The sequence below is a fragment of the Danio aesculapii genome, chromosome 21, assembly GCF_903798145.1.
Source record: "Danio aesculapii chromosome 21, fDanAes4.1, whole genome shotgun sequence".
NCBI lineage: Eukaryota > Metazoa > Chordata > Actinopteri > Cypriniformes > Danionidae > Danio > Danio aesculapii.
In genome coordinates this window covers 26,486,394-26,509,531 of record NC_079455.1, presented here as the reverse complement: position 1 = coordinate 26,509,531, position 23,138 = coordinate 26,486,394, and the positions used below count along the sequence as shown (strand labels likewise).

At 35.3% G+C, this 23,138-nt stretch overlaps 2 protein-coding genes across 3 annotated transcripts; both read left to right on the top strand.

Annotated features, from left to right (window-relative positions):
• The first annotated feature begins 727 nt into the window (after positions 1-727).
• On the top strand, positions 728-18,185 carry smpd4 (sphingomyelin phosphodiesterase 4). 2 transcript variants are annotated; one of them, XM_056446309.1, is made up of 20 exons: positions 728-817; positions 1,150-1,218; positions 1,612-1,698; positions 2,711-2,847; positions 3,799-3,874; positions 4,062-4,158; positions 4,299-4,351; positions 4,487-4,638; positions 6,098-6,230; positions 6,302-6,373; positions 10,304-10,393; positions 12,793-12,941; positions 13,132-13,222; positions 13,357-13,457; positions 15,518-15,681; positions 15,789-15,994; positions 16,076-16,309; positions 16,821-16,952; positions 17,031-17,159; positions 17,855-18,185. In XM_056446309.1, exons 2-20 carry the CDS (start codon positions 1,180-1,182, stop codon positions 18,176-18,178), a joined length of 2,466 nt encoding a protein of 821 aa, XP_056302284.1. In that variant the 5' UTR covers positions 728-817; positions 1,150-1,179; the 3' UTR covers positions 18,179-18,185. The 2 variants fall into 2 exon arrangements, with proteins under 2 accessions (XP_056302284.1, XP_056302285.1); XM_056446310.1 differs by lacking the exon at positions 10,304-10,393.
• Positions 18,186-18,531: 346 nt separating this feature from the next.
• On the top strand, positions 18,532-23,104 carry si:ch211-222n4.2 (uncharacterized protein LOC101885505 homolog). Its single transcript, XM_056446311.1, has 7 exons — positions 18,532-18,889; positions 19,650-19,697; positions 20,986-21,103; positions 21,238-21,439; positions 21,584-21,684; positions 22,818-22,874; positions 22,969-23,104. The coding sequence occupies exons 1-7, from the start codon at positions 18,775-18,777 to the stop codon at positions 23,102-23,104; spliced, it is 777 nt and encodes a 258-aa protein (XP_056302286.1). The 5' UTR covers positions 18,532-18,774.
• The last annotated feature ends 34 nt before the right edge of the window (positions 23,105-23,138 follow it).

Genomic DNA, 23,138 nt, shown 5'->3' with positions numbered 1-23,138 from the left:
AAAACCTTTTTTTTTTTGCAGGGTGACGCAGTAGGTAGTGCTGTCACCTCACAGCAAGAAGATCACTGGTTCGAGCCTTGGCTGGGTCAGTTGGTGTTTCTGTGTGGGGTTAGCATGTTTCCCCCACAGTCCAAAGACATGCGATATACATAGGCTAAATTGTCTGCAGTGTATGAGTGTGAGTGAGTGTGTATGGATGTTTCCCAGAGATGGGTTGCGGCTGGAAGGGCATCTGCTGCGCAAAACATGTGCCGGATAAGTTGGTGGTTCATGCCGCTGTGGCAACCCCGGATTAATAAAGGGACTAAGCCGTAAAGAAAATGAATAAATAAATTTTTTTGCAGTCTTAATAACTGCATTTTATATTGATAGCCTATTTTTGTATATCTTGTAAATATGTCAAGGACAGTAACAAAAACAAACATTAAAGATTAACCTCTGAAGAATGACATTTGTAAGAAAGAAGAACCAACAAAATGCCAGACTTAAACTGATAACATATCTTTATCTGCTTTTTAATTCTCATTTCAATTTTTAAATCCAGTTTCAGAAGGTCATTAGATACGATTCAATTGGATTCTACTATTTCTAACATTAACTTTTATTTACATATCTCAAATGTTATTACTATTCACAAGATTATAAAATAGGAAGTTTGATTTTATCCGTGACGTCATTCTCCGCTCTTAGCCTATAGATGGCGCTGGTGCAGGTCTTGGCGGACATGACATCATAACAACCACATTTGTCTCTTGGACCTAAGCGCGGTCTATTGGAATTTGCGAGTAATATTATTTTTTACTCTTCGTTTTGTGAGGTAATATATTGCGAATTCATTTTGTTTAATATCAGTTGTAAATGACCAGAAAAACGAATGCGGGTTTAGCTCTTTTACAGAGCAAACTCAGGATAGACTGTTTTTAGCTGATGGGGTGCTAGCTAGCTAACCTCTAAGCGTCTGTATTAGAGGAAAATAGATTGAGGAAAAAATAAATGTTGTGTTAAAGCTGGTTAATTAAGCAGGCATGAAATATGTTCTTTTCATTAAAAAGCTTTACTAGTGTTTTCGACAGTTCTGTAAGTACTTTGAAAATGTTTGAAATGCTATTGTTTATTTAACTTAAGTTTAATTACTGTCTTGTATTTCAGGTTTGGTATTGATTTGGGGTACGAGTTTTCATGGCTGCTCCTGCCTTGCAACAGCCCAGTTATCTTCTGGTTAGTACTGTATTTATATACTTAAACCACACTGATATAATTTACTATTGAGCAAAAGTTGGTTTTATATTCGCACATTCGTTCAGTGAAAATTTGTGACACGTTCCCTATATTGTTTACCATGGTACTTTGAATATTTTGTCTGAAATCACATGTAAATATGACTTGAAAACAACATTAGCACTATTTAATCGCACATGAACTGTGTTGTACTTTGAAAATCATTGAATGCTTATAGGATTTCACTATTTATAATTTGTAAATAATATTTTTCTTAAAATATATTATTAAGGAGAAAATCTGAATGTGTGAAAGTAAAATCATCTGTACCCCCAATAAATCTACTGATGTTTTCTTTCTTTGTTTCTAATCCTTCTGTCTTGGTGGCTGTAGGCTAATTTAAAGGCAGACTGGACCAATAAACCTCTTCACCAAAGATGCCATGAGTTGTGCAAAATTATGGATGATTATCCTGCAAAGGTACAGTTCTATCAATTAGTACATTCAATTCAATTCACCTTTATTTGTATAGCGCTTATACAATGTAGATTGTGTCAAATATTGTGTCAGTACATGTGGGAATGTTGAAATGCATTTTTAGTATGACATTTATAATGTTATTATCTATAGTGTTGTGATATGCTTTAGAAGGTCTAGGAATGGGACAATAACCGTTTTCAAGGTATACCGCGGTTTGGAAAAGTCAAGGTTTTAAAACCGCCTACATTTTCTGCTATTCCATTCCTAAGGTATATGTAAGATTGTTTTTCATGTTTTGTTTTAAGTTTTTTTTAGGACAACAGTTTCTCAAGCAGAAAAGATCTCCAAACAAGTGTTTTTTAAACTAATGAAGACAGCAATGAAGTCAAAGATTTATTTGAATTATTTAGCCTAACATATTTACTGCTCTAAAATATTTTAAAAGTTTCTCAAAATAAAATATATTGTGTTCAAAGGGGAAAAAATTTGTTGTTTTTTTACTCAAATATTATAAAGAACATATTTTAGAGCAGTAATCGCAATACTGTAAAACATGAAATTGTAATTTTTTTGTACAATGGTCATCATACCATCAGAATCTTATACCGGCATAAGTAGATCCATTGCATGTTTTCATTTTACACACAATGTAATTGTTGGTTTCATCCGCAAAATCTATTGAGTTGGCAACACTATTGCCTATGTGTTAGAGATTAAGTGCAGTGTCATATGCTTGGCATGTGGTACAGGACCAGCTGCTGTCCTGCTGGCGCCGGTTTACCCACATGCTCACTCAATTCTGTGCTGTCTGAATGAATGATGTTTGTTTAGTACTGAACCTCTGCGTGACCTCCGATTCATTTGAGCATTTGTTTTAGCTGCACCTGCCTGAACTCTTGCTTCATCTGTTGGTCAAGTCCCATTTGATGTTCTTCATCTACTCAATTTTTTTATTTGTGTGCAGAAAGTTTTTAAAAGTGCTGTTTGTGTTTTATGTGACATTTTTGATTAGGAGCTGCATGCAATCTTCCCGTGGTTGGTGGAGTGTGTGTTTGGAAGTCTGGATGGAATTCTTGCTGGCTGGAACCTTCGCTTTCTGCAGGCTCGATCAACAGAGTACAACATCGCCATGGAGTTTCTGGACCCAAGGTTCTCTCTCTTTCTGTCATTTTATATTATGCTTAATTGTTTATTTTATATTGTCATAAAATGCATTTACAGTAATGCATGATAAATCTTATTAACATAATTATATATTAATATAGTTTGCAAGACCGCAGTCTAACATTCCACCATGGGGATGTCGGCAGAATGTGAATAATGGCATGATGATGAGAAAGTTTCAAGCTTTACATTAAGAAAGTACAATGTTTTCATTTTGTATTTTATTTAGCAATATTTTATGTCGGCGCCTGAATCATTCGTTGTGGAAAAATGTTTTGTATTTGGTTATTGTTCATTTTATATTTCTATATTCCTAATAAAATATTTGCCTAGAAATTCTAAAGTTTAGAAAATTATCACTGTATCATTATAAATGAGTATGTTTTGGAGTACATACTTTAAAACATACAAAAGAAATGGTCTTTTTCATGTAGACTATAAACACACAAACATGCTCTATATTAATTGTTTGAGTTCACAGAAAGGAACTGTTGACATGTGTTGGCTGTATTGACATGACATATATCATGCTATGAAATTTTTGTCCTATCACCCAGCCCTTGTGTATGTTTGTGCATGCATATATTCAAACACGCACATTCTAATTAGTCATGCATACAAATATAAAATAATTATTGTTATAAAGAATAATAATTTCTAACAGCATTTTTTGAGCACCAAATCAGCATATTATATTGATTTCTGAAGGAGCATGTGTCATTGAAGTTTAGAGTACTGGCTGCAAAAATATTTTTCACACCCCTAAAAACTGCAAATGTTTTAAAATAAAGTAGTTTTTTTATAATGATATTTCACATATTTTAATGACTTTACTGCATTTCTGAAGAATAAGATAAATGTTAAATTATTGAGGTTCAACGTGAATATAAAACTTTTTGCTCTGTTATATTCAAATGTGAAATATTTATTCAACAGTGGTCCTATGATGAAACTGGTATACAAACTACAAGCAGAGGAATACAAGTATGAGTTTCCAATCAGTTATCTGCCGGTGAGTGTGCTCTCCAGTGAACTCAACTGAGGGTTTTATGTGCTGAGCTGTTATTTTAAATCTGTTAAACCTGTTAAGAGATGTTCATTTAGGTTATGGTTCATTATCACTGATTAATTTCAAAGTACAAATGTTTTTCACAGTGTTATTAACCATGACTACATTTATGTGTGTTCTGTTTGCACAGGGTCCAATAAAGTCATCCATTCATGCAGGGGTTTTGCCAGATTGCCCTCTGTTTCACAATAAAATTCAGTTCCCCATGTCAGGCCTGCTATTTCTCAGTATGTCTTGGCTTTTTTTTCCACACTCACTTTCTGTATTATAAAACAAAATGTTTTGCATCTTACTGTAACTGTTACAAGGCTGTTTCATCACTCTTTATCTTTCTCTCACATTAATATCTGTTCTTAATCTTTTGCAGATCCTTTTGAATATTACATGTTCAACTTTGCCTCCAGTCTCATTGCACCAAAGGTACACGCTCATCTGCTGTCAGAAGGGAATTTGTTTGCAAGAACAAATATATCTGTGGTTTATTTGATTTTTCTCAAAGCCTAATGGTTGTTTAAGCAGTAATTTTGTTGAAATGTTGTTTAATGATCTTTTTAGAACTACCCTCCAGGGCAGCATGGGAGTTGTTCAGAAAGCGCATACTTTGTGCTTGTCGACACCTACCTCAAATTCTTCCTCCCTACAGAGGGCAATGTGCCTCCATCACCTTTCTCTGACACTAGGAGCACAGTGGCCTCTCCTGCTCCGAGGTGTGATTTTAGAAATCTTTTTTTTTAAATCAACATATTCAATCTTTACACTGTTTATGAAAGTGCACAAAATGTTAATCAGATCACAAGTGAACAATGTGAAATACATGTGTAAACAAGGAAGGCTTAGGTAAGCATATTCGGCCAGTTAAACACTGATGCAATCAGATTCCATTGTAGTGTAAATTAAACAGTCACAATGTGTTTAAACAGCCACAAAAAACACCTACCTGTTATCGTATGTATAGTAAACACGCCATGTATAAGCTTTTCATACTGTGTTGCATCAGAACATGCAGACTACAAGCAAAATTGTTTCCATCCACAGAAGATTCAGGTTGAATTCCAAGAGATGCATTTGAACACATTTTGATAACAGTTGGAAATGCTAAAGCTTCTTGGCTGGCCTCTTTTTAACTGATTACTGAAAATACATGTTACAGTCAATTTAAATGTCATGCATGTTAAATTTCCTTAATATTTTGATATATAGAAGGTCATCTAAAATGTAAGTCGCAAATATAATGCAAGTTTTAGAGCTTTCTGGTTAGTCTAAAAGCAGTTTATTCACTTTATCCAGCAAACCGAAAATAGCTCTTTTTTTGTTTTAGTAGAGGAAATGACTATGAATAACAAACGGCAGAAAACGGTCAAATTACTTGCTCTACTAACAAGTGTGTTTGTAGCTATAATAATAAAAAAGAAAAACAGTTTGCAAGATCAAGCATAATAATGAGCTGTTTTTTACGGCTAAAAATCAAGGAACGTGAATGGGATCAGAAGTCTCATGTCATTAAGTTTTTAATAGCTGTACCTTTTACCTGAAAGAATCATTTTAATATTATAAAAGTTAATACTTGAAGTTGTGGAATGAGCTACTGTATTATGCAATAGTGTGGCTAGACTCCAAATCTGCACAGATCAATGCCTGTTACAACATTTCGACCTGTTTAACACCCAGTCATTCTGCGGTAAATAAATACCAAAAGAGACAAATGCAGGTATATGCAGAAGCCAAACAAATAAAGATTGTTAGTTTGCCCTCATTCTGATCCAAACATTACGAAAGGACAGTCTTCTAAAATGTTTTGTGATTTGTAAGAACTGGTGGAATAAAAAAAAAAAGCATTTACTGACCTCTTTAAAGGGAGTTCACCTTAAAAGCAAAGTTTCCTCACCATTTACTTAGTCAAGTGGTTTTAAAATTGTATAAATTTCTTTCTTCTATTGAACCCAATTCAAAATATTCTGAATAAATGAAACCAGCCATTGACATCCATATTATAGCACTACAGAAGTCACTAAATGTTTTTTTTTCAGCATTCTTCAATAATTGTTCCTTTTGGTGTTCAACAGAAGAAAGAAACTTGTGGAGAATGTCTAAATGATGACAGAATATCCCATTACTATAAAACTGAAATAGGCCTTTATATAAACTAGGGAATGCTTGCTCTTACAGGTCTACCAATGTGCCTTATGTTGGATATGGTGGTCACAGCACCAGTCTGTTGAAGCGTCATATTACCCATCAGTCTTCAGTCAACGCTGACCCTGCCGCACAAGAGATCTGGAGGTCCGAAACACTTCTTCAGGTAGGAACAAGTTAACCGTTCTTAATTCTCATTTCCCTTGTTTTGAACTAAACATGGTTGTGTGTTTATAGGTATTTGTGGAAATGTGGCTTCATCACTATTCTCTGGAGATGTACCAGAAGCTGCAGTCTCCTCAGGTAAAGGTAAGAATGAGAAACGAATTAGGCCAGAAACAGGCCAGTAGAACTAACACACTCCCTTCCTCCACTGCGCACGGCTGTCTGGCTGGCTGAACAGCATTACCCTACAGACCCTCCTTCACCCCTGCCTTGCATAGGGGCTGCTGCACGACACCCACCCTAAATCATGCTCCTCCTCTCCCTCTGTCAATGACACACATGCACTCTATTGACAGATATACCCTTTATTATTCATAGCTGGAGTGTTGATATTAGCGTTTTTTACAAGCTTTTTTTTTTTTTTTTTTTTTTTTTTTTTTTTTTTTTTTAATTTTTTTTTAGTATTGTTTTTTTCTTATTACTATTGATCTAATGTCATAGATTTATTGCTGGCATAAATATGGCCTAAGATGTGGCTAACAAATGTGAGAACCACAAAAGCTCCTTTTTTATTTTATTATTATATTATCATGTTTTTGTTTTTATAATGATAAGGTAGAATTTGAACAGATGCTCCACATTTCCACAAATCTGCTACATCTAGTTCTGTCACACTGTATGTTTTGCTTATTTATTATAAACATTATTGTATGTAAACAGCCATTTTTTAAAACAAATTTTTACTTGAATAATTATGAAATTACAATTTATATGCGTTTCTGCGTCATTAGCTGGAAGTAATTTTTAACATCTGTGTTACAGTAATAATTATTATAGTTAATTCAGAAACATGAAATTGTCTGTGAAATATGTGCTATATTTTTTAATGTTGAAATTATCCATATCCATCTCCAAATCAAGGTTTTATTGCAGTTGACCCAGCTTAACATTCTTAAATGCTTTTTGCTCTTAAAAATTGATAAACATAACGATTTCCTGCAAAGCATCAGCATAAAGTTTATATATATCATCTACTTCAAACAAATTGATTGTAGTGTATACTACCTGACAAAATTCTTGTTGTCTTTCCAAGTTTTAGGAACAGCAAATAATAACTTGATTTCTAGTTGATCATTCGGTATCAGAAGTGGATTATATGAAAGGTAAAGGCCTCCAGATTACGCTTATTTTACAAAAAAAAAAAAAGTTCATGCCATGATTTTCAATTATTTAATTAGGACAGTATGGTCTGACTTAAACAGAAATAATCTACAGTATAGAATATAAAGTCATAGTGCAGTGAAAAAAGAAATAATATCGTGTATGACTCCCATGAGCTTGGAGGACTGCATCCATACATCTCTGCAACGACTCAAATAACTTATTAATAAAGTCATCCGGAATGGCAAAGAAAAAGCTTTCTTGCAGGACTCCCAGAGTTCATCAAAATTCTTTGGATTTATCTTCAATGCCTCCTCCTCCTCCATCTTAACACAGACATGCTCAATAATGTATATGTCTGGTGACTGGGCTGGCCAATTCTGGAGCACCTTGGCCTTCTTTGCTTTCAAGAACTTTGATGTGGAGGCTGAAGTATGAGAGAGCGCTATCTTGCTGAGGAATTTGCCCTCTCCTGTGGTTTGTAATGTCATGAGCAGCACAAATGTCTTCATACCTCAGGCTGTTGATGTTGCCATCCACTCTGCAAATCTCTTGCACGCCCCCATACCGAATGAAAGCCCAAACCATGATTTTTCCTTCACCAAACTTGACTGATTTCTGTGAGAATCTTGGGCCCATGTAGGTTCCAATAGGTCTTTTGTAGTATTTGTGATGATTGGATTTGGGATGCAGTTCAAGAGATGATTAATCAGAAAAATCTACCTTCTGCCACTTTTCCAAACTAGAAGTCAAGCTATTATTTGTTGCTTTTACAACTTGTATAAACGACAGGACTTGTCAGGTAGTGTATTATGTGAAATACACTTGCTTTGTCTAAAAGAAATACATGATTCTTAAGGACTCTTAATTTGATTATATTTTTGATTATTTAATTATAATTTTTTTATTTTATCCATTCAATATTGTGAAAGCGATTAAGTTTTAATATTAGCTGGACCGTTCTGTCTTGCATTGCTGGCTGTGGTTGCTTCACTGTCCTCTCGATCAAGCACTAACCTGTTAAGCATATTGCTGTGAGTTTGGTCATGTTGTACAGCTGTCTGGAAGTTTACTGAGGCCCTCTAGTGGTTTCTGCCTCCTTCAGTTGTGAATGGGACAATGCATTTGTTAAAATCAACCCAGTCACATGGCTGCTGAAAATAGAAGGGTGTAAAAAGCAATGCAGCTTTTTAATTCTCATTTTCTCTGTCCTCCTTTGTTTGATTTGGGAAGAGTAAGCAAAGTACAAATTCAGCATGTGGTTGAAGTGTTTAAGGAGTTAGAGCTTCTTGTTTAGGTCTGCATGATGCAGCCCTTCTTTCTTTGTTCTTGGCTGTGGAGTGTTTGTAAGCTTTTGGTGTGTCTGGCTTCTGAGTCTCTTTCCTTGTTCGTGTGTATTTACAGTCAGTATATCAGTGCAAGTCTCCCTCCAGTCAGCCCAGAGTATTTAGAGCGTGGCATCTTTTGATTAACATATTTGTGGTGGATTAATTGGAAGTCACCAATTTACTAACAATTAGAGGAATTGTAAATGATAAAGTCTTTTTTTAAAAAAAAAAAATGTTTTATGTACTGTGGCATCAAAAAATTCTGAAATTAATGTCAATTTTTTTGAATGATACCAAAAAAATTATTTTATTCAATTGTTTTAAAGTCTTTTAGAAAAATCTCTCCTCATCAAGGCTACATACAGTATATGAATAAGAATATTTGAAAAGAATATTTGTGTTTAATCTTGCTGTTAAAATATTCTGATAATTTAAAGTAAGGTTATTTTAATTAATAATGTAATTTATTAAAATATTTTAGCAGCCATTACTGGACTTTTCAGTGTGTCACGATGATTCTAATATGATTTGTTTCACAACAAACCTTTCATATTATTTTCACTGTTGTATTAGCATTTCTGCTGCTCAACATTTCTGTGGAAGTAATGATGTATTTATAAAGATTTAAATTTTTATGAATAGAAATTTTAAAAAGAACTGTATTAATTAATTTTTTTGTAACATTATGCAAAACTTTGCCACATTTATCAGTTTAATGCAGTCTTGCTAAATCTGTTTTACTAATGGAAAGTATTCTACAATTTTTGAATATGAGTGTGAAAGTATATATATTTTATTTTTTGCAGTGTTTTTTCACAATGAACAGATTGCAGAAATATATATGTAAGACAATTAAGTAAAAGTATGTCAATTTGGAATGAATTTAATGTATTATATGTAATTTTTGCAAACAATCAAGTAAATTGGTGACTCCTATCAGTGTATTTCCTGGTGAAAACTTTAAGGATGCAGTGTCTCCTTTTCTGCTTTCATAAGATCCTTTTGGCTTTATCTAAAATATTAACTGCAAAACTGTAAAGTAACTAACTTCATTAAACAGGCACTTCTCTTAAGAATCAAGACCAATTTTACCATTGTTCCTTGTTCCAGGCATTCTGAGGTAAACAATTTCTATAGTTTAAAGTCAAGGTAGCATAATTCTAGTCTCTTATTCTATTTAGCAACTAATTTTGAGTTGCAGGCATAATTTTCAGTGTTATTTTCTGACATTCAGAAACAGTTAGAAAGTCTAGCTCACCATTTAATGAACCTCAATATTATATTAGAATTTTGCCTTCTAAAAAGGGCGAAAAGGACGACTGCATCAGCTTCATGTTCATTGCATTTGTGTCTTTTGTGGTCAATATCGATTTGTCTCTTTCTTTCCTTTTGTACACTCCCCATTTCACTCCTGACTATGTCCAACTTTTTTTTTTTGTTTCTTGGATTGCACTCTTTTTTTTATTTTCTTTCTATTCTCATGTTCACTTCCTTGCTCCTCTCCTTTTTTTCTTCCTTTCCTCCCACCCCACTGTGTTCCTCTCTTGCCCCCCGTCCCTCCACCCGTTTGTGATGGGTCCTTCAGCTGGCGTTGTTGCAGTACCGCCTCAGTATGTCCAGCATGCTGTGCCAACCCCCCGCCCCACCAGGCTCTGGGACCCTCCACACATACCAAGTACTTTTAACTTTTCATTCAGTTCCACGGGCTTCCTGGAGGTAAACTCAGATTAGACAGGAATTAGATTTAGGGGTCGCTTTTTTAGACCATTTGGGAGATTTGGTCTGATTATCATGTGTGACATTTAATTAATGTGACTAATCATTTGTCTTGTGAATTTTGATGTTGAGAGTTTTTAAATGTGAGAAACTTTGTGTTTAATAATGCATGTCTGTTTACATTTGTGAATTTTTCTTTTATTTTTTTCACACTTTGTGCGATTGTGTTCTTTTTATTTGGTGTAATTCTCTCTTTTCACCGTATTTTTAACTTTGCAAACACTGCTAAACTACACAGAATATCCAGACCAAATTGCCCAGACATTTTTTTTAAATTATTGTTTTCTTTGTATATGTGAAAATACATTGTTTCAGCTGTACATGTGAAGCTTCAAGTATGACGGTTTCAAGAAAGTATTGCACTGAATGCTGTGTAACGTGTTGTCAGTCAATATATGCTGCCTGTTTACACCTGTCTCAGATGATCAGTTCAGATGTGGACAAAAGAGTCACGTTTACGCTTGGTACTCTTTTGTTTTTGTTTTTTTGTTTTTTGTTGCCTTCTAAATAGAGACAAATTTGAAAAGGTTTAACTATTTGGTTTGAAGACAATTATATTTACACTCTATTTACAGAGTCAACTGCAACCACATTTACTGGTGCCAAATCTATGCTTTTAAAATACTATTAGGACTTAAATAGTGTCTGAAACATTACTTTAAATGCAAAACTATGTTGAATGACAATTTAAAGAATTAATTTTTTTTTTTTCGAAAGATAAAAAATAAGTGCAAAGCGAAAGTTTACAAAACCTAAGCTGCCTGCCTTGACTAACTACAAATCTGAGTGACAATCACAGTACTAAAAAAACGCTTGAAATGTCCATATCTGGCATAATAGGACAGCTTTTCTGATTAACTGCACATCCTGTCCTATCATAACATCATTTAAAATAATAAAGTACACAATGCAATTTGCTATAAAACATTTTGATGGAGTAGTTAAGTTTAATGTCGTACCATCTAAGTAAGAGTCAATCATGCAATAGCATGTCATCTATGTGCTTATCTACAAAACGTATGATTCATAAATGTCTTTGTATTTGTCTATAGTACGGTGGCTGATAGCCATTATTCCCTTCATACATGCTCTCATCAGCGCATCATTTCTCTAGTTATTGCTATCTATATTAGTTCTGTTGTTTTTTCCTTTCTGTGTCTTTTATGACTGAAATAAACACCGTTATAATTAGGCATGGCACGATAACCATTTTCAAGGTATACCGTGGTTTGGAAGAGTCAAGGTTTTAAAACCGCCAACATTTTCTGTTATACTATTCATACTGTAAGATTTTTTTTATTTCGTTTTGTTTTTAGTTATTTAGGACAATGGTATCTCCAGCAAAAAAGCTATGCAAAGATGCCGTTTTAAATCGTAATGAAATCTGTGTTTTTGAAACTAATGAAGACAGCAGAAGTCAATAATTGATTTGAAATATTTAGCCTGACATGTTTTTTGTTTTTTACCCAGTCATTTAAAAAGAACATATTTTAGAGCAGTAATCCCAATACCGTGAAACCGTGATATTTTTATCCATCGTATGAAGGTTATCATACCGTCAGAATCACATACTAGGGGTTTGTAATTAATTGAAATACTGTACAATTTTACTCCAATGATTATAAAAACTATAATAATAAATTGAGATAAGCTTATTGCCCCATGTTTGGCTCCCCTTTCAGCAGTCCACATTTGTTCCTTTGCAAAAGAAAATTTGTGAAAGTCAGTGAAATTGTGTAAATGTGACTTTTTGAAATTGAGTTGTAAAATTTCATGATCTCTAGCTTTCATAGTAGTTTATTTTTTTTAATTCTTAAGTAAATAATTCAATCTAAAAAGTTTGGGTAAATATTTGTAATTTAAGATTTTTCCCATTATCTACAAAGCTACTCATACGTTGCATTCGTGGGTAGTAATATTGAGCTGAACACACAGTATGCAAGTTTATTAAAAATTCACAGTTATATTACTTGGTTTACTGATTTAAAATGCTTTCAGAAAGCACATTTCCAAGGCTCTAGTTCATTTAACCGACAGCTCTGGCATTTAAGGTGAATCTGAAATGAGGCATCGAAATCTGTGTTCTGAGTTGACCCAACTACATAGCAGTTATAATATTGCACCAAGTTTACAGTTCCCAACCTTAATTTTAATGTTGTTGTTATGAAAATCGTTGTAGAACACCAACCAATAAAACCAATTGAAGCCAATAAAACCAGGTGTAAATGGAGTTTCAAATATATTTTCAGAGTCCTAAAAGTCTGACTTGTGTTTTTGTTATTTTGGACGATGTCTTAGGAGCCCTTTATGCCTTCAGAGGAGCACGTTCTTGTAGTGCGTCTCCTGGTCAAGCACCTGCACACCTTCTCCAGCAGCCTGAAGCCAGAGTCCATCTCCTCCTCGTCGCCTGCTCACTCCCACAGCAGTCCTCTGGAGGAGCTCAAGCGGTGGGTTTTACAGCCTGCTAGCATCTGTCAGCTAGTCCCCTGAATCAGGCCATTCAACTAAAACTTCTGTAAATCTAAGGTGGCATGTCGTAAAGAGGAGCTATTCATCCGATCAGGCGCCGGGGACTTGATTGAACTGTCTTCTGTTTTACTGCTCTGTCAATAAGCCTATACTTCCTGTCTCCTACAGTGTGGTGGTGCAGAGGTTTGTCCAGCAGAAGCTGTACGTCTTCCTGCAACACAGCTTCGGTCACTGGCCTTTGGATGCATCGTTCCGAGCGGTAAATGTCCTTGAGTGCGCAATGATGTTTGGGAGCCTGTTTTATATGATGGTGATATACATTTAGTGAAGGCTTTGATGGTAAGGAAATGTGTTAAATTTAATGAAATGTGGTGGGATTTCTTGCTGTTGTAGGTACTAGAGACGTGGCTTAGTTATATCCAGCCCTGGAGATACACTGGAGACAAAAACAACACACAAACTGATGGTCAAAACAGGACCGTTCCTGATAAATGGTACTTACTGCTAATAAGTGATACTAATGTATATATAGTTTTTATTTTAGACTAATGCTTTTGTTTCCTAACAGTTAATAATGAATAATTTTTGTGCTTTTATATCAGCAAATTAAAAGTATTTCTGGAGTACCATAACAATAAATACAAGTGTGATGGCAAGAAAAATTCAGCTTAGTCATCACAGGAATAAAATGGCATTTTGACATATATTCAAATAGAAAAGTTATTTTAAGTTATAATGGTATTTAACCTCCTAAACTCTGGGAAACGGTATCGGGTCTGTAATGTCATTTACTTCCGCATTCTTTACATTTTAAAGGTCTGTACTGGCCCAATACCCTCATAAGTGGTTCCGTTCTCTCATCAGTTGGAATAGGATCACCTTTGCATAGATTATGATAGAGACATTTTTTTTTTCCTATGATTACTGACATGTGCAGGAACCACCAAAATTAATTACAGCAACCATGACCACACAGAACCTAAAAGGTACACTTTCAAATCTGAGCTTACAAAAAAAAAAACGCTGCTTTTTTTTTTTTTTTTTTGAGGGACTTTGTTATAACACAGACAACATATACAATTATTTTAGTCACTTTCAACAGTGTTTTATGAAAATTCAAAGGGTGTTCTTTAAAATGATACCAAACATTTACACCTCTGCATGTGGATTTTAGATTAGATTAGATTTAACTTTATTGTCATTACACATGTACAAGTACAAGGCAACGAAATGCAGTTTAGGTCTAACCAGCAGTGCAATAGCAGCAAGTGCAGGATACAGGTATAAGTTATAAAGTGCAGTTATCAGTTATAGAAAAACTATGGTGATATTTACAGATGGATGTACTATCAAGATTATATACAGGTTGTATTAGCTATGAACAGATTTACAATAAATGAATATATGTACAGGATACTATTAATAGCAGAAGTGTGCAGATAGATAAACATAATTACAAATGTCTATGTGCAGAGGGTATGTACAGTTCAAATAAGTGAATCAGTGCAATGAATATGTGCAAACTTTAAATGTGCAAATGTTAAATAGTGCAGTGATTGTGAGGAGTATAAGTTAGAGGAGTGTGGGGGGTGTATTCGGGGGGCAAACGAGTCAGTGAGGGGCAGAGTTCAAAAGGGAGACAGCTCTGGGGAAAAAGCTGTTCCTCAGTCTGCTGGTTTTTGTCCGGGGGAGCCTGAAGCGCCTGCCGGAAGGCAGGAGAGAAAACAGTCTGTGAGCAGGGTGAGAGGTGTCCTTAAGAATACTGCGTGCTCGGCGCAGACAGTGTTTCTTCTGGATGTCCTCTATGGCTGGCAGCGTAGTCCCTGTGATGCGTTGGGCAGTTTTCACCACCCGCTGCAGTGCCTTACGCTCAGCAACAGAGCAGCTTCCATACCAGACTGTGACGCAGTTGGTCAGGATGCTTTCTATTGTGCATCGGTAGAAGTTCACCAAGACGGCTGATGAAAGCTGGTTTTTCTTTAGTTGCCTCAAGAAGAATAGGCGCTGGTGAGCCTTCTTGACCAGGCTGGAGGTGTTGGTGGTCCAGGAAAGGTCCTTAGAGATGTGGGTCCCCAGGATCTTGAAGGATGAGACTGGCTCAACGGCCATCCCATTAATGTGGATGGGATCATGTGAGCCTGTTCGGAGAGAACAGGGAATTTGGGAAGCTTTTTAGTTTGGGTAGGTAAAATCCAGGCAGAAACCCCAAAATAGCACTTTAATTTAAAAGTTTTAAAGATGTTTTTGTTTTACTGAGGATGTATATTAAGTCTAAGTAATAGCTTTGAGGTATTATTTATTCATTCATTCATTCATGATGTGATTTGAGATGGTTCTGTGGTTCTTAAAGTTTCAATTCACCACTTTCCTCAAATTAGACCTTTTAAAACATCTTAAATCAGAGCACAAAGTCTAAATTCCTAAACTCCTGGCATTTAATGTTGTATGTTGTTCTTTTTGGGGTTTTTTTTGTTGTTGTTTTTTTTGTTTTTCACCATAAAAAGTTAAAATTATTCAGATCATTGTGTACCAATGAGATCCATATAATCCACAGGGCTTCATTTGTTCAGGAGAATCTGCTCTTGTACACAAAGCTTTTCCAGGGCTTCTTGAATCGGGCCATGCGCACAGACTTGGTCAATGCCAAAAATGCCCTGATGGTCTTCAGGGTCGCCAAAGTCTTTGCTCAACCAAGCCTGTCAGAGATGATTCAGAAAGGTATGTGATTCTAGGTGGTGGTTTAATTTTATTTAGCATTTATTTTCTACCTGTTGAAGTAAACATACATTCTTATTTTATTAAATGCAGATCTTTTTAATCTGCAGGTGAGCAGCTGTTTTTGGAACCAGAGCATGCCATCCTACAGCGGCATAATCGTGTTTTCCTGACGCCTTCACATGGTGGCAGCTTCCTTTCTGCTCGCCAGCCAATGGGCACTGACAATGTCTTCAAGGTCAAAAGTCATGTTTATAGTCTGGAAGGGCAAGACTGTCAATACAACCTCATGTTTGGTCCTGATCAGCGGAAAAATGTAAGCTGACTATTACTGCTAGATCAGCGAAATAAATCTTCTTGCAAAATCATAGATCATGGCTTTCTCTGTCAATTCCAGGTGTTAAAGCTCATCCAGATTATCGCTCAAGCCCGACAGACAGCTAAACGGATATCGGATCATTCTGCAGAGATGGCTGCAAACAACTCCTTCCTCTCGTGGTTCAGCGTTGGCTCTCCTGATCATAACAGCACCTTCACTGGAGGAGAGATGGATGATATGGGTGGAGAAGGTGTGAAGAAAACTCACGAGTTCCTGGATAAAGCCCTAGACTACCTCTGTCAGATATTCCGGGTCAGTTTATAACTGCACTTATTGAGGATGTACTTCACTACTGTTTAATAGTTTGGCTTCAGTGAGGTATTTTTTGTGTGCGTCTAATCTCTAATCCCCATTAAGGCTGCATTTATTTATTCTTTTAAAGAATGCACACATTGTGTAAGTTTTTATATTTTATAATTGATATTTGAGTGTCATTTATTCTGGACAACAATTTTCAGCATCTTTACTCCCATCTCCAGTGTCATTTGATCCACTAGAAATGATTTTAGTGGATCATAATAGGCTAAATTTATAATGTTGAAGATTTTTTTCATTCAAAAGGAAACTAAAATCTTTTTTTTATTATAAAAGCAATTATTTTACAAAAGATTGGTCACTTTTTTTTATTAATGTGTCTTTGTTGACCCAACCAAGGTTTTAATTTTGCCATATTTTTGGATGTTTTTGTGTATATATTTTTTATATTTAAGTATCTATACATTTATTACTCTTTCACCTTTAATGTTGGTCTTGTGCTGTACAGTTAAATGCAGGCCAGCTGTCTCAGCTGATTGCCAATGTGGCATCTGTAGACAATAATGGGGCATCTAAACAGTTGCCCGACTGCATCCCGAGTGAAAATGGCCTTGTTTTAACAGACCTGGGCAGGCTACAGGTGAGTTTAGTGGCCAGTCATCTTTAACATTTGGCAAATCATCATATTGATATTTATAGATTATTTAATATTTTACAGATCATCAATGGTCTCCGCAGATTTGAAATTGAATATCAAGGAGATCCAGAGCTTCAACCTATCAGGAGCTACGAAAATGCTTTTTTGGTTCGACTGCTGTTTCAGATCTCAACTTTCATTAATGAAAGGGTAAGAATTTTCCTTGTGCCTGCAATGTCATCCAGTATTAAACATTCATTATGATCACTGATTTATTATATGATGCGATAATACCTATGTTGAAGGCATAGTCTGTCCAAAAATGAAACCTCTTATCATTTATTTGCCCTCGACCATGTTTTTTTTTTTTTTGTTCTGTTTGACACAAGACGATGTATTGAAGAGTGGTTTAAAAAAAAAAAAAAAAAAATAACCATTGACTTTCAGAGAAGGAAAAGCAAATAAATAGTATATTTACAGTATAGAATTTGCATTCATTCTTTTTTTTTTTTTGGCTTAGTCCCTTTATTAATCTGTGGTTGCCACAGCGGAATGAACTGACAACTTATCCAGCATATGTTTTACTATGCGGATGCCCTTACAGCTGCAACCCAACTTTGGGAAACATCTATACACTCTCATTCACACTCATACACAACAGCCAATTTAGCTTACCCAATTCACCTGTATCATATGTCTTGGATTGTGGGGGAAACCGGAGAAAACCCACACGAACATAGGGAGAACATGTAAACTCCACACAGAAATGCCTATTGACCCAGCCAAGGCTCGGACCAATGACCTTCTTGCTGTGAGGCACAGTGCTACCCACTGCGCCACTGTGACACCAATTTGCATTTACATTTTATTAATTTAATTGTGACCATATTTTTTGTGTTTTATAGCTGGGAGAGCGTATGGAGGTGCTGTGTTCTCGACAGGACTTCCTGGGGAGTGTAGGACGACACTACTTGAGCAGTTCTTCAGCTCTGGTGGAGCAGCGGAGAAAGAGCCCTGTAACACGGCAGATTAGGGATCGTCCTCAGCGTGCACGCCTCAGTCTGCGAGCTCTGGCCAGCTATCGCACCCTCCTCACACTCCTCCTGCTCTACATGCTGTTTGCACTACTCTCATTCGGCCTGTTCTCCAGCACTGGACTCATTCTCGTTATAAGCTTTCTATATGAGCTCCTGTCGAATTTCTTTCATGAAAAACTAAAGACTCATTAGATGAAAATAGATTGTCTCTTTTTTTATTTTTATTTTAAATGACAGTAATTCTAGCACCCTGCTAGATTTTATAAACAGTATTTGCACTGCAAGTGTATTGGTATGTTTAATGAAAATTTGAATGAGGAATGTTTTGGGTTTTTCTTTTTTTTTTTTTTTTTTTTCATTAAATTTATTTACAATGTTGTTAATATTGAAAATATGAAATGGAGAACAATACAAAGTTTGCACTTAACTGTCTCCATTTCATTAAATGACAATGAATGTCTCATTTGTGTACTTTTTTTTTTTTTCTTTGCAATAGAAACTCATCAAATCTCGAGGTAATTTAACACTAAAATGAAGTTTTGCATTGACGTTATTGAATCTATTATTTCCCTTCAGTATTGGAGGAAGTAGAGGTGGCTGCTATGGTGACGGTACACTAATACAGGAGATAGAACGTGTACAAGCTTTGCAATCAAATCAGCTCTATTCACAAAAGCAATCTGCGAAAATTGAGTAAATCATGATTCATAACGCAACAGGGACGCGTCGTCCGCTTGAATGGAAGCTCGTGACGTAAGCATCAGTGCGCGAACTTGTTTCACAGCGGAATGGATACGCGCGTTGCCTCTTTGCAGAGGAATATTGACTTCTTACAAAAACAGCACAGAGAAACACTTGAGAAATTACACGGCGAGATAGATTGCCTAAAACGGGAAAATAAAGGTAACTTTCCTTGTATACGCAACAGAGAAATTTATTGGTCGAACTTGTTTCTACCCAAAGTACATCCTTTGCCATGTTTATTTTAATGGTGGTAATCTGTTGGAAATTGACAAGAATATTCAGGAAACATCTTTTTAATAGTTACAATTGATATGTCAGTATTCCTAAATGTTTATAAAGACAAACCTTTTCCAATTCTGACATCATTTACGTATGTTCATATTAAAAAATGTAAACTTGTACAAATATGAAGATGTGAGGAGAACTACATCAATCACCTTCAATGGAGGCAGAAGCTATAATGAGTTTTTTTTTTTCTAGCGGAAGAACCCTTTGCAGGTTTGAAATGACATGGGAGTGGGTAAACTGTGACAAAATGTTTATTTTGGTGTAAATAATGTGTTTAATGGGGACCTGGCACCGTCTTTTTGGGGTGTAAGAGGGGATACAGTAATACAGGTTGCCTGGTAACGTCGAGTTGCTGAATGAGGAAAGTGAAAGAAAGGCGTTTATAACCGCTGTGGGAGGCAAAGTGTCAGTTTACGCAGACAAACCTGGTGTTTTGTTTCTGTCAGAAGGACATTTGTTTTAGCAAATGTAAAGGTATTTTGATTACAACAACAGCTAGGTAAAAGAAATACGCGAGAAATGTCGATGGGTCGTGAGATGTGAGACTTTTAGCCGTGGTCCATTGTGTAAAACACATACTTCGAAAAGCTAAAATATGAGGTAACGTCGTTTGTTTGTATTGTGGTTGCAGAGTTGCAGTATAAGCTGATAATGGAGCCTCCAAATTCAAGCCGTAAAGGTTGAGTGACTTTTTCTCAAAATTATATAACAGATGTTTTGGTACACATTTTAAAGTTTACAAAATATATATATATATATATATGACAGGAGGTAGCTCTAATCTATATATTACATTATATTATACTTAATTATAAGGGATAGTTTACCCAAATATGAAATTTTACAACATATGACAGGAGGCAGCTGACATCTATATATTATGGCTATACTATATATATATATATATATATATATATATATATATATATATATATATATATATATATATATATATATATATATATATATATGTAGTTAATTATAAGGGATTGTTCACCTAAATATAAAAATTTTACAATATATTTATGACAGGAGGCAGCTATCATCTATATATTATAGTTATGTTATACTTACATAGTTAATTGTATAATTTTAGAGATAGTTAAACAAATATGAAATTTTACAAAATATATATGACAGAAGGCGGGCGGCTGTTGTCTATATATTATACTTAATTATAAGGGATAGTTCACCCAAATATCAAATTCGACAAAATATATATGACAGGAGGCAGCTGTCATCTATATATTATAGTTATATTATACTTAATTATAAGGGATAGTTCACTCAAATATCAAATTCGACAAAATATATATGACAGGAGGCAGCTGTCATCTATATATTATAGTTATATTATACTTAATTATAAGGGATAGTTCACCCAAATAACAAATTTGACAAAATATATATGACAGGAGGCAGCTGTCATTTATATATTATAGTTATGTTATACTTAATTGTAAGGGATAGTTCACCCAAATATGAAATTTTACAAAATATATGACAGGAGGCAGCTGTCATCTATATATTATAGTTATGTTATACTTAATTGTAAGGGATAGTTCACCCAAATATGAAATTTTACAAAATATATGACAGGAGGCAGCTGTCATCTATATATTATAGTTATGTTATACTTAATTGTAAGGGATAGTTCACCCAAATATGAAATTTTACAAAATATATGACAGGAGGCAGCTGTCATCTATATATTATAGTTATATTATACTTAATTGTAAGGGATAGTTCACCCAAATATGAAATTTTACAAAATATATGACAGGAGGCAGCTGTCATCTATATATTATAGTTATGTTATACTTAATTGTAAGGGATAGTTCACCCAAATATGAAATTTTACAAAATATATGACAGGAGGCAGCTGTCATCTATATATTATAGTTATATTATACTTAATTGGAAGGGATAGTTCACCCAAATATGAAATTTTACAAAATATATGACAGGAGGCAGCTGTAAAATCCATAAATGTCACATTGAGAGCAACAAGTTCCAGAGAGACCGAAGGAATTATCTGGAACAAACTCTGGATGACACCAGCTCATCACAAATCACAGAGATCAGGTGACTTAAGATTTAATTCTCTTAGATTTATCTCTTTCATTACATCTGTAAAATAAGTTACTTATTAAGAAGCAAATAAAGTGACACAAATTATTAACATCCCCTAATACAATAAACACTCCTTTAAAATATAGAGAAACTCGATCAAATACTTCAGGGATGCTGAACAGGAGGTCAGTAGAAGGTTCTACAGAAGCCAAAGCAGGGTTCATCACTTCTCTCCAGCCTCTAATGATCCAGTGTAGTCCATCTCAGGCTCCTCGAGCTCCCAGCCTACAGGAGTGTGAGATCATCATACGGCAGCTGTATAATGCTAACAGCCTACAGTCCCAGGAGGTGAGGTCATCAGCAGATCATCCTGACCACATCTACATGTTGCTGAATTTTGATTGACTGATTATATATTTGTGTTGTTAATCAGTTGAACCTGATAGTGTACTGGAATGATTATAAAATACATTGTAATTTGTCTCCTCACAGATTTTACGTGTGAAGGCTGTTCTCAAAGAAATAGTTTTCAACAAGAAAATCACTGCAGAGAATTACATTTTGACCAAGGCTTACCTTGCTGATGGTAAAAGGTAATTTATAGCTACATTTATCTTCTGCATTACAGAAAGCTTTTGTAGATGTCCCAGCCATATCCAAAATTAAATTAAAAATGCGAAATGCTTTTTTATATATGAAATCGTTTCCCTTTACACCATTTATTAATGGTTTTAAGTGACATTATTTTACATGTGTAAATAAATAGAATGTTGTATAATTATTTGAATGTATTTAATTAGATTATAACTTGAGGGAGAAATTTCCCTCATCAGAATCACTTTAACCCTTTATCATCTTTGTTTTGCTAACACTTTGGGGTTTTTCACTGTCGTTATGTAAATACTAGATTATTACTTGCCTATTATTAAGATATTAATTGTTTATTAGTACTTATAATGTAAGATCTTACTCTTCATCCCTAATCCTACCCAATTCCTAAACCTACCTACCTAAACTAACACAATCCTAAAAATTAATAAGCAGCAGTTAATATTTTTAATTAATTGGTTAGTTAATAGCATGAATTATACATTTACAGCCATATCACCCTGCAGCCCAAGACCGGTTACTCATACTCGCTAAAGCTAAACAGGGCTGAGCCTGGTGAGTACCTGGATGGGAGACCACATGTGAAAACTAGGTTGCTGTTGGAAGTGGTGTTAGTGATGCCAGCAGGGCGCTCAACCTGCAATCTGTGTGAGTCCTATTGTCCCAGTATAGTGAAGGGGGCATTATACTTTCAGTGAGCACCATCCTTCGAATAAGACGTTAAACCGAGGTCCTGACTCTGTGGGCATTAAAAATCTCATGGCATTTCTCGTAAAGAGTAGGGGTGTTACCCCGCTTTCCTGGCCAATACCCTCCATCGGCCCTTACCATCATGGCCTCCCAATCATCCCCATACACTGAATTGGCTATATCACTGTCTCTCCACTCCACCAATAGCTGGTGTGTGGTGAGCATACTGGCGTGGTTGACTTGTGGCTGCCGTCGCATCATCCAAGTGGATGCTGCACACTGCTGATAGTGTGGAGAGACCCTCCTCATGATTGTGAAGTGCTTTGGGTGTATGGCCATATACACTAACTGCGCTATATAAATACACATTACATTACAAATACGCATTACATTACATTTAAAATTAAGTGACTTTTTTTTTTGTCAGAGCTGAAGATTCAGAGACACTTCCACAGCTTTCTCTCCAGACATTGCCCAAAGGACTGTAAGTCGTCGTTAGAAAATATTAAACATAATATATATGGTTTCTAAACATCCCATCAAGAACAAATCAGTTTGCTCTGTCGTTATCTGAACAGCCCTGTGTCTCAGGCCAGTAAAGCAGAGAAAGTGATCCTCCCAGCCCTCAAACAGACCCTCAACAACAACATAGCCGACAGACACCGGAGGACTCAGGCTGTGCAGAGACGCCGACTGCAGAGAACCATTCGCTAATGGACCAATCATGTGATTTCATAAATACATGTAT